Source organism: Falco naumanni, chromosome 3 (assembly GCF_017639655.2).
Source record: "Falco naumanni isolate bFalNau1 chromosome 3, bFalNau1.pat, whole genome shotgun sequence".
Taxonomy (NCBI): domain Eukaryota; kingdom Metazoa; phylum Chordata; class Aves; order Falconiformes; family Falconidae; genus Falco; species Falco naumanni.
In genome coordinates, this window is record NC_054056.1 from 108,005,016 (window position 1) to 108,019,948 (window position 14,933).

Below are 14,933 nucleotides of genomic sequence, written 5' to 3' on the forward strand. Positions count from 1 at the left end.
TCAAATCTCACATATTGTTCCAGTCACTCAGTAACAAAGCAGCATTATTCTCATACTTAGTACAAGATGCACCTACCTGCCCATGCAGATTCCCAAGCCCAACATCAGAATAGGTCTAGAAAAGCTTCTGGGCCACGGAACTGACTTTTTGTGACTTCAGATATACATGTAAGCTAACAGATGTTAGCTGTGTTGTTAGTTCTTTTTTAAGCAGTCTAGTGACAACTCTACCTCATGCTCACATTTTACATCCAAGTTCATTCCTGTAAAAAAACTTGTCAATTATTCCTACCACATTAAGTAACAACAGGTTTATCTAAGGTATACTTATCAACCTGGTTTTGGTTAAAGTGATTCAGCAGCTTATGTCTTTCTGGTAAGCATCCACCAATTTGTATCCTCAGGGTATTACTCTTTGGCATCCCAGAAGTACCATCACATAATTTCCAATCAAAATAAGAGTTCATCATTACAAACCTATTAACAGATGTCTCAGTTCTCCAGTTACAGGAAAAAAAAATAATGTAAGCACTCTGTAATAAGCACAGTATAGAAAAAAGGAACAGACTCATTCACATGGCAAAACAAAACCAGCTCTCTTGGCATAGGAACAAAGCTGTCACTTGGAAAAGATCTAATATCAAAGTAATTGGCATTTTAGCAGAAGGAACAACGAGTATTCCCACTCATTTGGTTCCCATTCATTCAGAGCAATCACTTGCTCATGGCACTCATGGTACTGGCTAACAATGTTCCTATGGACATACATGTCTTTGAGAGACCACTGATCTCCTCCTCCAGAAAAAAAAGATCTTATGAATCTAATACCAAAATGCAAAACCGCAAAAAAGCTGGTTTTTGGCTGCCTCCGAAGTCTCAGAGAGAAAAACATGTCTTTCAGAAGCAAAAGATGCTGCATCATGGCTGCACACAAATTGCATGTTTCATTGCATTTTCTTTATTCCACCATAAGGCAAAGGGGAACATCCACTGGTAAAGAGATGAGTTGCTGCTGATGACTTAGGTAAAAGTACACACACATTTCCAGGAGATCCATACACTGTACACCTTACAGCCCCAGAGAACACCAGCCCAGTTCCTGCACTGTGTTTACTGCAATACTACTCAATAGACAACAGACTGGTCACTCATTTCCTCCAGAATCACAAGTTCCCTGACAACCCAATTTTAACTTACAGTATTTTAGTATTTTTTCCATATAATGTAGACTGTTCTGTTTACGATGAGGAAAAATGCAAAATAGTTAAGATACTTTAATCACATGAATTCTATCCACAGCAAATGACAGATACCACCCAAGTATAAATGAAGCTCCAGCGCATTCACATGGCATTCTCAATTTAGAATAATAATAAAGATTTAAAAAATTACTATGGAAGTAACAGAAATTGCATGGTTCATGAAGTAAACAGCAGCAGAGGAGAAAAGCAGCAACATGTCAGAAGGCACCCTGGCCCAGGCCCAAGGTAACCACCCTCAAGTCCTCCCACTAAAATGGAGCGGAATGCAGAGCACAAGAGCCCCCGAATTCAATGCCTCCTAAATACCTGCTTTATCTATAGTATTTGCAAGCTCTAGCTGTAAGAACAGAAGCTTCAATGGGACAGCCCTTCAGCAGTAAGACCATTAAGTACCTATGAAGAAGGCTGCAATCCCCAGCTGTATCTGCTGGGTCTGCTTTTGCTGCCTATACACTGGATGCAGGACTGTGACATTACACGGGGTTCCGCACAACAAGCCCCCCCCAGCTGACACCCCTCCAAGCTGTTACAGAGGGACTCCACACCTACTTTCCCCTTGAGGCAGGGCTGCCATGAATCCATTCCTCCAGCTGATTCAGGAGAGGATTGATGCTAAATGCTGCTTAGTCAGCTCATTAACCAAATTTCTTACTTTACTCACTGGGGTGACATTCCTTTTAAGCAGATAAACCTTAATTAGTGCACGCAGGAAAAGGCTACTTTACACCCTGTCACAGTGCACACTATCTTTATTTTCCCCACCATACATGCATTATATGTTCTAACTTAATAAACAACATTTGCCATCACGTTGCCCAGTCATTCTTCATCTTGAGATCCTCTGTCCATTAATTTACCTAAGTGACAGTGACTACTGGACTAGAAGGTTCCTCCCATGAGGTAAACTATGTTCATCTTCCCAAAAGAATCTTGTCCGTTTCTTGTGAGGATGCACAGCCAGACGGGTCTGATTCACACACTGCACCATGAGGGAACTCTATTTTCCTACCAAATCAGTGTAAGGGAAAAAAAAGGCAACAGCACAACGGTCCCACTGTTTGAACCATCCATCTCACAACCTCACCGCCTTCTTGGCTTAAAGCAGCCTTTGTTGTTTGTCTAAATTCTGCCTGTATCATCCATCAAAAGCAGAACTAATTTCTTCTCTCAATTCAATGTTCACCATCAACCACTTGAAATACCATAAAGGACAAATATCTTAATCTGTTCAGTAGACACATAATAGACTGAATAGACATGTCTGTGAGCACTACTGGTTTCAGTATAAAAATCATCATGGGAAAAACCCAAGTTAATAGCTGAAAACAAGATTTTTAACATTCCCTTTACCAGCTGCTAGGTTTCTCCCAGAGTAGCCCACTTGCCTGTATTGGCAACTGCAACTTGCATGCTGCCTCCCACCAAATTACAATGGTTCCTTTGTTCTTTAGTCAGACTATTAAGAGCAAGAAGTGGAGCTCACCTACATTGAAAGTAAAGAAAGCCGCAGGATGAATTTGCTAATGTTGAGAGAGGTAAATCCTAGGTCATTCTTAACTCTGTTTTATAGCAACAATTGAGACTTCTGTTTTTGTGCATTCAAGCCTTGAGTTCACCATTTGTGAGCATTTTCTAGTATCAATGAACATACAGCACATGCAAAATAAACTCTCGTAATGTAAAAACTTGTATTCTACAAGTATCCGAACAGAGTGTTCTAAAGATGGCAGTCACTTCACTAACTTCACTAGTCCCTTCAAATAAAGTTCATGGCTACACTGAACACATGAAGACCTAAGGGGAATAGAAGTGCAACACAAGAAAGCTGACATGAATAAGAACAGAGGTAGCTGGAACTGGTTCATGGCTGCAAACTGGGAGACTCAAGCGCACACTTTTTTTTTTTTAATCAGTAGATCAAAAGCTACCATTGTTTAGTCCACATGCAAACTGAAAACAAATATCAGGGAAGTGATATAGAATCATTTAGGTTGGAAAAGATCTTTAAGATCATCAAGCCCAACTGTTAACCCAGCACTGCCAAGTTCACCACTAAACTGTGTCCCTAACAGCCACATCTACACATGTGTGTATATATATGTGTGTGTGTAATGGTGACCTGTTTGGTACAGGAAGGCTACATAACCTCCAAGATTCATTTTGATTGTGGAACATTTAAAACTGTTATTAAAAAACCCAAAACATTCTTGTTCTTAACCAACTGGCTAAAAAAAAAATTCAAATCCAGCTCTTCTGGCTCCCCTTCCCACTTGCTTACATCTTATGTATGTTACCATACAGTCAAGTTCAGTGACTTCAGTTTTCTGCAGATGATTTAAAAAGCCCACACCTTTTCCTATTGCTGTTTCCTTTTCCTCTCAGCTTTTAAAAACTGAATTATTCCAATTCAGAAACTATGAGATTTAGGAGAAGAAAAACAGAGTGGAAGGGCTATCAGATTTAACCACTCACAACAAAAAAGCCACTCCATTGATCATAATCTGTTATGATTCTTAAAAATAAAGACCACTGTGTATCTACATTTAATGTAATTTAGACATTTGAGCTCATTAAATGTTTCCAAAAAAAGGTTGACAACATCCTATCTCCAGCATGGAGGACAAAATCAAAACTAAGGGTGAAGAAATGATGTAGAAGTGACAAAGAGCATCCCAGATGGCAGACCCAGGCACTGCTGGTTCCAAGCTCTTTCCAGAGGGATGTGTGGTGGGAAAGAAACCACAGAGACACGTCTTTGCTGATCCACAGTACAGCTGTAACAAAAATTTATCATCGTGTACCTTTTAACACTGAGAGTTTCTTCAAGGAAGACCACCCTCTGTTACTCCAGTCTATCTAAAGACCAACAGATTATGTAAAATAATCCCAATCTCCATTGCCATTCAGAGACTATTGCTCTGCTCTTTCCTGGCACCTTAGGTTAACACCACTACCAAGAAGAGGCTCAGCACAATTGGTCTGCTATGCAGTAACCTAACAGTACCTGTTGAAAAGCAGGTGCCACTTTATACTAAGGCTGGTGACCTTGAAAACTGCCTTATTTAAACACACTGTAACAGTTAGGAGGGAACAAGGAAAATGGGAGAGAAGCTGACAACAGAAGCAAGAGAACAGGAGCTTCTTTTAAAAGAGAAATAAATAGAAACTGTATACCTGTTGCTATGAGTATTGCTTCTGAACATTGCTTGGCCCTTTAAGGTGGTTTGAACTCCAAGAGTTCACGCACATTCATTGGAAATTTATTACATGGCTGAGAATTTCTCTGAAGTATAAACACACACAAGAGAAAGAAAAACACAGAATCTTGTTTATTTTAGGAACCACAACAAGCAAACAACCCAAAGATTAAGTAATACAGAGGTGGGAAAAGGACTGATGAAGTACCTGGCCAGGATACTCAGTCTAATCCTTGCTCTACCATCTGCATCAACGCTTGGGAACCTGTATTAATCTGAGTATTTTCATACTACAACACCCCACACCAGTACTGAAGCTGGAAGAAGAATCACCCAAATGCCTGGTCAAAGGCAATGTTTTTCCTTGCACAATAGGTTATTTTTCAGAAAAGGTCCTTCTTTAAGTATATATACCCATTTAAGTATTTTGCCCCTATTTACTATCCAAGACTTCATGGATTCAGCTGTAAACTCTAACTTTGCAAGCCTTTCTGTGCACAATGACCTTTTACTATTTCTGAATTTCTTTAGCAGCTACTCTTTTCCACCTCCTACAGAATACTTTTTTTCCAAATGGGAACAGCAGTGCAAGTGAGTTATTTCTTCTGTTACTGCTAGCATGCACAGGTAATACACTGATACAATATAGAGCGTGGGGCACATCTGAGGTTTTTTTCCACCGTCCTACAAGATGTGATCTATAGAGAATGAGCAGGGATCAAAACCTTTCGAAACATGTCATTTTTCTAGCATTTCATGACCAAACTGTTTACATGACTGCATATTTGGCCAGTAATATCTCTCCTGTTCAAATGAACAAGGAGATTTTATGATAAATTGCACTAATGTTGTCCACTAGCATAACTTAGTTCTTACAAAGCACCAAATTCTATGCAAATCCAACATCTGAAAACATAAGTCTTAAATACATGCACACTAGTAATCTGTGTAGCCTTGAAACAATTCCTCATGATACATTTTTGACTGCATTTGATAGAACTCCCTGCTGGGCCAGCTCTGAGAAACAACAACAAAATCTTATAGATGTTACCTTTATATGCAGCATGCTCTACATTATCATTTAGCTGTCAAGGATAAATGATGCAGAAATCACCCGCACCTCAATTTTCAACTCTCAAAGAAAGAAAACTACAGTTCCTGTCAAGCTACAATACAGTGCTAAAATCAATATGCACATGATCCTTTTTCTCCTTATTACAAACAGGAAAATAAGACACAAGGAAACATATTCCTCCCAAAAGGGATCACCATTTTCCCTTACAATCATCTCACCTTCTTACTGACAAATCCTCCAGCTAACCCTTCTTCATTTAATGCAGCTATAGACAAACACAGTAAGTGCAGTGACACAGCCTGCATATAATTTCAATGGTCAACCACAAGTTCTCTCCACCATTTGCTCTTAGAAGATAGCCCTCTTGCTCTCATTTGACACTGTCAAGCTCCAAAAGGATTTCTGTCAATGCGAAACATGACTGAAACTCTTGAGATTCCCAACACAGCTTACACCATAGCTCAAAAAAGTTTACTGCCAATAAAAAGTTAAAGAAATCCAAGGGAAGATCAATCATCCCACACCTTGGATGGTGTACTGAGTCTGGCTGAGCCCAGTGCTGTGCTTGTACTGGGAGCTAGAAAGGCGGTGATAACACACCAGGGGTTTGACTGCTTCTAAACAGTGCTCGCACAGCATCCAGGCTGGCTCTCCACCCAGTAGGCTCTGGGTAGGCAAGATCTTGGGAGGGGGACACAGCCAGGACAGCTGACCCAAAGTGACCAATGGGATATTCCATACCATATGACATCTCTCAGATATAAAAGTTAAGAGAAAGGAGGAGTAAGGAGGGACATTCATTATTTACGACGTTGATCTTCCAGAGCAACCTCTATAGGTACTGAAGCCCAGCTTCCCAAGAAATACTTTATCATCACCTGCTGATGGGAAGTAAAGAATAACATCTTCTGTCTTCCTTCACTTCCACACATATGACTTTTGCTATTGGCTCATTAAACCATCTTTTCCTTGACCCACAAAAGTTTTTTTTTTCATCTTATTTTCTCTCCCTCTGTTCTGCTGAGCGGGGGAGTGATAGAGCAGCTTGGTGATCACCTCGCATCCAGCCAAGGTCAACCCACCACAGATGCAATGTAGCATTTATTCAAGGCCAGGCTGGATACAGCTTTGAGCAACCTGGTCCAGTGGAAGATGTCCCTGCCCACAGCAAGTGAGCTGGAACTAGATGCTCTTTAAGACCCTTTCCAACACAAACCATTCTGTGAATCTATGATGGACTAACCCCTGCAACGGTCCAGGCCAAGGAGTAGCTCTGTTAAGAAGGAACCAGGGGTGCCGGTGGTCAGAAGACTAAGTGCAAGCCAACCTGCCTTCCTGCCAGACTGCACTAACAGCAGCACCCTGGGATGCAACAACAGGGACAGAGCCCACAGAGACAGCACTGATCAGCACTCTGCTCCGCACCCACTGATCAACCACAGCAAGTCCAGCAAAGGGCCAGCAAGACTGTGGAGGGGCTGAAGCACTTGCCCTGTAAGGAGAGGCTGAGGGAACTGGATTGTTTAAATAATGCTCTGGATTGCCACAGTACCTTTGATACCATATGCAAAAAGCCTATTAAGCAGCATCCAATAACCATTTCCACAATTAATCCTTTTAGCACCCTTTACAAGGTTGTCATCCTAAGTTAGAAGTCTCACAGACAGCTGGTCCAGAAGCCCCCAAGAGGTGAGGGCAAGGAGGACTGAACATGCAAAGCAAGAACCTACTTGGGCAGACAGGCTACAGGCTGCAGCTCCTCCAAGCCCAACACACCAGGCTGGGCCAGCAGCCCTTCATCTGTACACTATTTCCCTTCAAAATTACTTCTCAGCTCTGTTTAAAAATTAACTTTCCTGATAAGGAATATTCACAGCAATTTCACCTTAGCCTTGTTAAAACAAAACCACGTTAAGTAGACAGATTGCTTCTCCTCCAGAACTGCACAAAACAGCTAAGTGAACTTAATTCTGGTCGACAAAGCTTGCTACTGCTGAAGTCACCAACAGAGAACATGCACCCCTCCTGCAGGAAAGGACAAATTATCTAACTGAGCTGTGATCTTAAGAATACAAAAAGACAGACAGGCAAGTAATTGCACAAGTATATTCTGTGATGGCAAAAAAGGCTAATAGTAGTATTTCTGCGCAATCAGAAACACTGTAATGCTTTTATCCTTACAAAAGGAACTGGTGAGACAAATAGAGACGTACTGCATCCATTTTCAGTGTGTATATATATTTCAAAGAATGTTAAAACTGAGTCTGGAAAGAGCATAGGAAAAGTACAGAAGTGGTGCAAAAAAGTTCACAAGACCAAGAAATTAGGTAAATACCAAAACAAGAAGCACTGCATATCATTCTGAAGTACCATCACTGAGGGTGAAGAGGCTACCGTGCACTAAAGGAGCATTTACAACGGATGTGTACCAAGACCAGTGCCTCGAGTTGTGACATACACCACCACTTTCACAGTACTGGTATCAAAAGGGGTGGCAACAAATGTCTAAGTATTTAGGTTTTATTAGCAAGATATTAACGATTTAATCCGTTATAACAGGTGTTATAACGTTTCTGACAATGAAAGGTACCAATCGGGTTACTGAGAAATTTCATCATAATTGCATTAATAATTAACGTATACTTCTGTAGGAATTTTTTATTGTTGCCCATTCTGTCACCACAAGCAGCGCACAAATGGTCCACTGCATGTTACACATGTATCTTGCTTACGGCAGTAGCACAGACACTGTAAACTATTTCAAACACGCAGAAGAGATGTGTTTTAAGAATTACCTCAGATCAAAAGAAAAGTATACGCAGCTTGAAGTAACTTGTACTGGTCCTCATAAGCTTCATGGGGAACTTAATTACTATTCCAGGCTAAGAAAATTTATCCCGTAAATAACACAGCTGAATTTTAGATCTCAAATGCAGATACACAACTACTTTGTGTAACACACAACTTTACAGTTAAAATTAAGAATGGCTAGTTTAACTTCTACAGTTAAAAGTATCTGAGGAGGACCTGTTGCTACTAACATCTTTGTTGGAGCTGCCTGCTGCTGCTAATGACCTTCCTGCTGAACAGTGCACATGTGCATTGTTGATGTTCTTCAAAAAAACCTCCAAATTCACATGCAATTAGTAAACTGCAAATACGTTAATCTGCAAAGTGTTAAGTACTGGAAATACCTGTGCAGGACTGCCCTGCAGTGATTCTGATCACCCTCAATACAGTGGACTCACTACAGAAAACAATCCTGCAGATATTTCAATAAATCACTGATGTTGCTTGCAGACTATGTGTTCCTTATACCACAGGCAGCAGCAAGAGCAGTAACAATGCAAAGGTGAAACAACTTCAGTAATGTCAGGAGAAGGAAAAAAGCAAAGCTTTACCCCAGTCAAACCTTTTCCCACACCCCCTCTATCTTTTCTTAAAGCTTCCCTCAGCAACTACATTAAATGCCTGGTAGGTTTGTCCTAGAAGTATAATACCATTGTTACCGACTCCCACAGTTACTGATGAGAACCAGATAAAACGTTTGTTGGGAAGATAAAGTCTGCATCAAGGGCAGCGTATGGTGGTCGTTTCCTTAAGCACATCCTTCCCAGGCTCCCAGGCACAGGAGGGTACTTCCTTGGCTCTGTGAATTAACCCACATACTTCCACTGACAACTGAGCAGTCCTGAGTGAGTGGCTGTAAATACAAAAAAGCACCCCACAAAAAAAAGAAAAAGACCCCTTGGAATTACTGAGCATGCTACTTGGGTTCTTGGCCCTAGCTTTGTATGGCCTGGCACCTTCCACAAACACACATGGCTGATGATTACTTGGATGCTGTGGAAACAAGATACCAACAGGAAGCAGCACATCCCGCAGCTTTTGCATGAGGTTGCTAGTATCATGAAGTAGCTCAGCAACGTGCTTCTCTTCCATCCTTCTTCTAAGCCTTGTATCAGATGCATCTGAGGTCGTCCAGGTTTTAAAGAGCATCTGGGAGAGGGGCGGGAGGTACTGAGCACTGCACATCTTCATCTTAAATGCACATATGCTGCTTGTGCTGACTGACCAGGCACACATGTAGACCACATGAAGAGAGGAAAAAAACCTGTTACAGCTCTGACAGAAGGAAGAGAGCTTGCCATATGGGAAATCTGCCTGTATTGCAAGCTGAGGGGCACAGCCTATGGCAACAGTATGAGAGTAAGCACGTGTTGAAAAAAATATGTGTACACATAACAGTATGAAGTTTAATTCTATCATTTCAAAATGAGAAATAGAGATGTTTTTTCTCAGTGGCAGGAGGAGAAGAAAAAAACAGGCTAGGTAAAGAAGTGATGATTCCCATTATATATCCTCACCAAACTGCATGGCTTTCATACAAGATGCATTCAATAAATGTTTACTGATGGCCTCAAATTAAGGTAGATTTATGGCATCTGATAAGCACACAGTACACTTGAAGTGTCAAACATTTCTGAGCTTTTGAGTTACAATTCATAAGACCCAACTCAGTCTCCTTACAAGATACACTGCTCCTGACAAAAGCCATCTGCTTTCCATTTTAATTATTCTTCCCATTTAACACTTTCCAGTACAACAGCAGAGCTGTGCTGCAAACCTACTTTTAGATTTTGCTTTCAGCTAACTTTCTGAGTCTACCAAATTCCGTAACTGAGATCCTCTTAACTGAGGTTACTTTGTCCTTAATTCTCAAGCTTTTCTAGCCAGCCTTCATGATTTAAATTGTCACAGAACAAAGTAAACGTCGCAGCTGTTCTAACAAGACTGCAGAAGCACTGGACTCTCTTTAGGCAAATTTCCTGGTCGCATCATAGAGCAGCCAGTTTTCTTTCCCGCATGGAAAGTGGATTTAAAACAGAGCGTGGCACTCCTGTTGAACCTGAAAAGCAGCCAGGGATCATGCAAAAGGTGCTTGTGGGGAGACCTGAATTGGGTCTTCACTTCAAGAACCATTAACACTAAGACCATGTGTCATTTCTTCAAGCACAGCAAGGTAAAACACATAGTGGCAAAAACGTTGATGAATCAACACGATATTGGATGGTCAGATTCACCTTCTTTCCAGCAAGTTGAGAACTATACTCCCATAAAGAATGCAGTTTATGAAAGATACTACTTGAAAAAAAGTATCTTAACACTTGTCAGTATGAAGCTGACAAGAATGAATTTAAGACGTTTATCAGTCCTGAAGTTTAAAATAAATCTTCCAGTCATACTACAAAAGCCCATAATGAATAAAAGTATGCAATACTCAGTCGAGCTGGAACTCTTGTTCCTGGAAGGCTCTCTTACACTATGTCATTTAAACACTGAGATAACACCTAGTCTGGGAACAAATGAAATAAAAAAAGCCACTTCCTTCCATCTCAAGGCTTGTATTCTAACATTATCCTCCGTCCAAGAAATCCTCTTGATTTTCTTCACACATGACATCTACTGCCTCTTGTCAAAACATGCTGTAAGTGACAGATGTACCAACAGAAACATAGTTTATATCTGCTATTCTGAATTCTTCTGTAGCCAAACACTGATGACTAACATCAGCATGTTCAAAACGTGCCTCTTGTTCCATCTCCCGCATCTGTCATGGTACTTACACGTTTCCTTCAGTCACAGGACTGCTCCTACCAATTTCTTGTGCTCATCTACAGGCCATCACTACCCCCTTGCTCCTGCCAATACAGCCACCCACTGCAGCAGCAGCAGCTCTGAAACTAAATTTTCAGTTCCTGCAGCCTGTATGACTCATCCTCCTAGACCCAAGAATAATCACAAGTTCACCAAGACTTGCTTGGACTTGATGCAATGCTTCATATACAAGAGGGCTGTAATCCTCTGAATGCAAATGTCCATTTTAACCTGACAGTGCAAGCTAACAGGTTTACATTTGAATGGTGTTTGAAGTCAATTAAATGAAAATAATCAAACTCCTTAGAATTACTGTACTCTGCTCAGCTCTTCATACTCAATCCAAATGGCAGATTTGTAGAAAAGTAACACAACAGGTTATTTTACAGCGTTGATTATATTTGTTTCTAATGGCTAATATACATAGATAAATAGAAAAAGCAGCAAGGTCTTTATATTTCTGTTTATGTTGTAAGGCCCTGATAATTCACTGTAAACAAGACTTGCAACTCTGACATTCTGTTTGACTAGCCACAGCATCACTTCCAAGCAGCAAAAGTGTGCAGTGGTTGGTTGTTATAAGTTAGCTAACTATTTCTAATTGTATGCATTGTTATTTTAAAACATGTATGTACCGAACTATATACAGTGACACTAAATGAACTGGCTGAAGCAGTGTGCTGTGAAATAAAAGGTCAGACACCACCCTGGCTTTGAGTAAAAACAAGATCTGATGTCCTCACACATCCTAAGCAACATCCTTTTGGTTTCAGTCATATCTGGAGTTGTATTTAAACTCAGGTGCTCAAGACTTGAACACTCATTCCTAGCATTAGCCTGGCAAACCTCCTAATCTAGTGAAGCCCTAATTAAGCAAGGATGAGATGGGAAACAAAGTGAGAATTACTCGTATTTGCTCCTGATTATTAGCCTCAATATTTCTGAATTCAAAAGGGGAATACCACGAAAGACAATTCCTTCAGGGTTCAAAGGTAGACCCTTAAAGAAAAACAGAGCAAATTTAGAATTAGATCTATTCATCAGAAAAAAACACTGTTTTCTATGAAAACCGAGGGGGGGGAGCAGAAAACAGAAAAAGCATTAAGAAATATCCTGCTGTGTCACACCAATGGTCTATTCAACCCAGTACTCCATGAACATCTGATATCTGGAGGGAGCACAGGAGCCTGGCCAATTGTAGTTCCCCAGCATCCACAATTATATTACAGGTTACCTTCCCTGAAGGCTTGACACCTAGGAGGTTTCATATTTCTATTTTACACAATTCCATAGTTAGCTAAAAATAAAAACAAGTAGGCTAAGGAAGGCTGAACAGTGCAGCAGTAAAGTATTTTAATTTATTCTATTTAAGATTAACCCACAACGAAAACAAACAAGCCTCTGAAATGAACGTGTTCTGCTCTCTTACAGTATTAGCAGTCCATTCAGGAAAGCTCTACAGAATGCTCCTGAAAACAGAAAAAACTCTTACAAAGTCAATACTGATGGGTTTCTTCCGTGAATGCATAAAAAACGTGAAAGGAAATATAAAAATAACCATCACCCATCGAGCACTAAAGTCATTCCAGGAGAGGTGACAAGGAGCTCCCATTTTAACCTCAGGCTGCAAGGCTCTAGGAGAGAAAGACTTCTGCTACATAATTTACAAAAAGCCCTAGCACCTGGCTCGATCTTTTAAAACAACTGAATTTTGGAAAGCAGCAAACAAGTCCAAAGGAAGCCACGCGCGCATAGCCCAGTATCGTGGAAACCTACCTCCGAAGCACCAGTGCCTGTATGCAGCACACGCTAGCCACCGGCGGCACCTGGGAAGCACACGACCGCCGCCGGTCAGGCGCCAGCGGCCGCCCCGAGGAGCCCCGCACCGCTCGCTCGGCCCCGCCGCCGGAGCTCGCTTCAGGCCGGCACCTGGGCCAGCCTCGCCGGGGCGGCCGCCCAGGGCAGCCCCAGCCGGCGGCGCGGAGGAGGAAGCCCCATCCGCCGCACCAACGGGACCTTCCGCACCGCGGCCGCAAGGGGCGGAAAGCCACGATCCGCCTCACCCGCGGGCCCCGGGGCCCGGGCCGCCGCAGGCGGGAAGGCCGCCGGCGGGCAGCGGTCACCCCGCGGCAGCCGCCCCGGCCCACCGCCCGCGCCCAGCGGAGCGGAGGCCCCGACCCAGCCCGCCCCGCCGGGGCCGCAGGCGGGGCCAAACGCGGCACGACGCGCCGAGGCAAGGAGCCGCCCCCCGACCTCCGGCCCTGCCGACGCAGCGCAGAGCGGATCGGCCTGAGCCCGCCACCCCGGCTCGCCCGCGGGAAGGCGGCAGCCGCCCAGCTCACCAGAGAGATGGTCGTTGTAGCCGCCATCTTGTCCACCCCGTCGGCAGTCAGCGCAGAACCCTCGCGAGAGCTCTGCGGTGCGCGCGAAAGAAAACACTCTCGCGAGAGTTCCCTGGGCTGTGGGGAGAGCTCTCGCGAGAACTTCACAGTGTCACGTGATTGTGGTGTGTGGTCAGTCTGTCTCATGACCGCTGTGCAGGGGCGGCGGCGGGACCGGGCCGGGCATGGGGGCTTCGGGCCTCGCCTCGCTTCGCTACCTGGGGTGTTCAGTGCCCCGTGGGCCTGGCTGCTCCAGCCCCGGCCCGCGGTGTGAGCCCCGGGGGGGTGCCTGGTCGTACGAGGCCTGGGCGGGGCGGAATCCTCTCGCGGGGGGGAGGTCTAGAAGCTGAGGGCTGCAAGGCAGACCCGTCCTGCAGGCAAAGGCTGTGCTGTGACGTGCTGGAAGCGAGACAGACAGGGCCCTGGCTGTTGCAGGGTCGTCCCTGGTCTATATATGGGCATCCGGAGTTACACGCCCCAGTTGCCTATTGTGGAGATTTGTAGTTGCTGAATATGCAGGTTGAGAATGGATCCAGGACCCACATGCTGAGAACTGCTGCAATGAAACGCCATCATGGTGTCTTGATTGTCCCCACCCTGCTGTCCCTTTTACTCTTTCCCAGTGGATCCAATCACTTGCATTAAAATGTAAATGCAAAGGCATGGTCAAACAACCTGGCACAGGTGATTTCTCTCCCAAGGGATGGAAGTGCTACTCCCAAATAGGGCTCCAAAAAGGCATCGCTTCGCAAGGTGGCAGATCCGCTCTAAAGAGAAAATGTTCTTAGTAAGGGACAGAGATACATGCTGTTACCCCTTGCACTTAATTAAACTGGCATGAGACTCTAGTGGCCTCTTGGCCCCACTACTGGAGAGATGCCAGACTAAGGAAAATCTACAAGAAGTTTACAGATTCTGAAAGCCCATTTTATAAAAGATTTAGAAAGTTCAGGCCAATAAAGTGTATCAAAAACAGTTAAAAGATGACTTAATGTCTAATTACCATTATGATAAGAAAGTCTTGCATTGCAAAAGTTGTTTCATTAGGAGATAAAGGTACACTGTGTGAATTGGAATATGAAATGTTCCGTATTTCTAGTCTAAATTTAAGTGACAGCAGTTGACCACCAAAAAACATTATTGTTGAGTCACAATGGATTCATACATTATACAATCTGTCAAATATTCTACTAAAAGGTGTGCATACCACAACTATAATATATGGGCAAGAACTACCATCCTAGTTAGCTGATCAGACTTGACTCTCTGTGTCTGAGGACACATCCCCTTTCCTGTATGACAGAACTCCAGAGAGTTATGTCTGCCTTGTAAGTGTGAGGGCAGGATTTCCATTTTTGTG

The 14,933-nt window shown here is 43.0% G+C and overlaps 1 protein-coding gene across 6 annotated transcripts in view; it reads right to left on the minus strand.

Annotated features, from left to right (window-relative positions):
• The window catches only part of PUF60 (poly(U) binding splicing factor 60), a 31,105-nt gene extending 17,370 nt beyond the window's left edge, over positions 1 to 13,735 (minus strand). For 2 of the 6 annotated variants that reach the window (XM_040585664.1, XM_040585663.1), the window contains exons 1-2: positions 13,535 to 13,735; positions 12,969 to 13,018 (exon numbers count right to left, since the gene is read on the minus strand). In XM_040585664.1, the coding sequence (XP_040441598.1) occupies positions 12,969 to 13,018; positions 13,535 to 13,720 (236 nt within the window). In that variant the 5' untranslated portion in view covers positions 13,721 to 13,735. Of the gene's footprint in view, positions 1 to 12,968; positions 13,019 to 13,534 lie in introns of those variants that run through there. The other 4 variants (XM_040585667.1, XM_040585665.1, XM_040585669.1 and 1 more) reach the window with 3 other exon arrangements.
• Between the last annotated feature and the right edge of the window lie 1,198 nt (positions 13,736 to 14,933).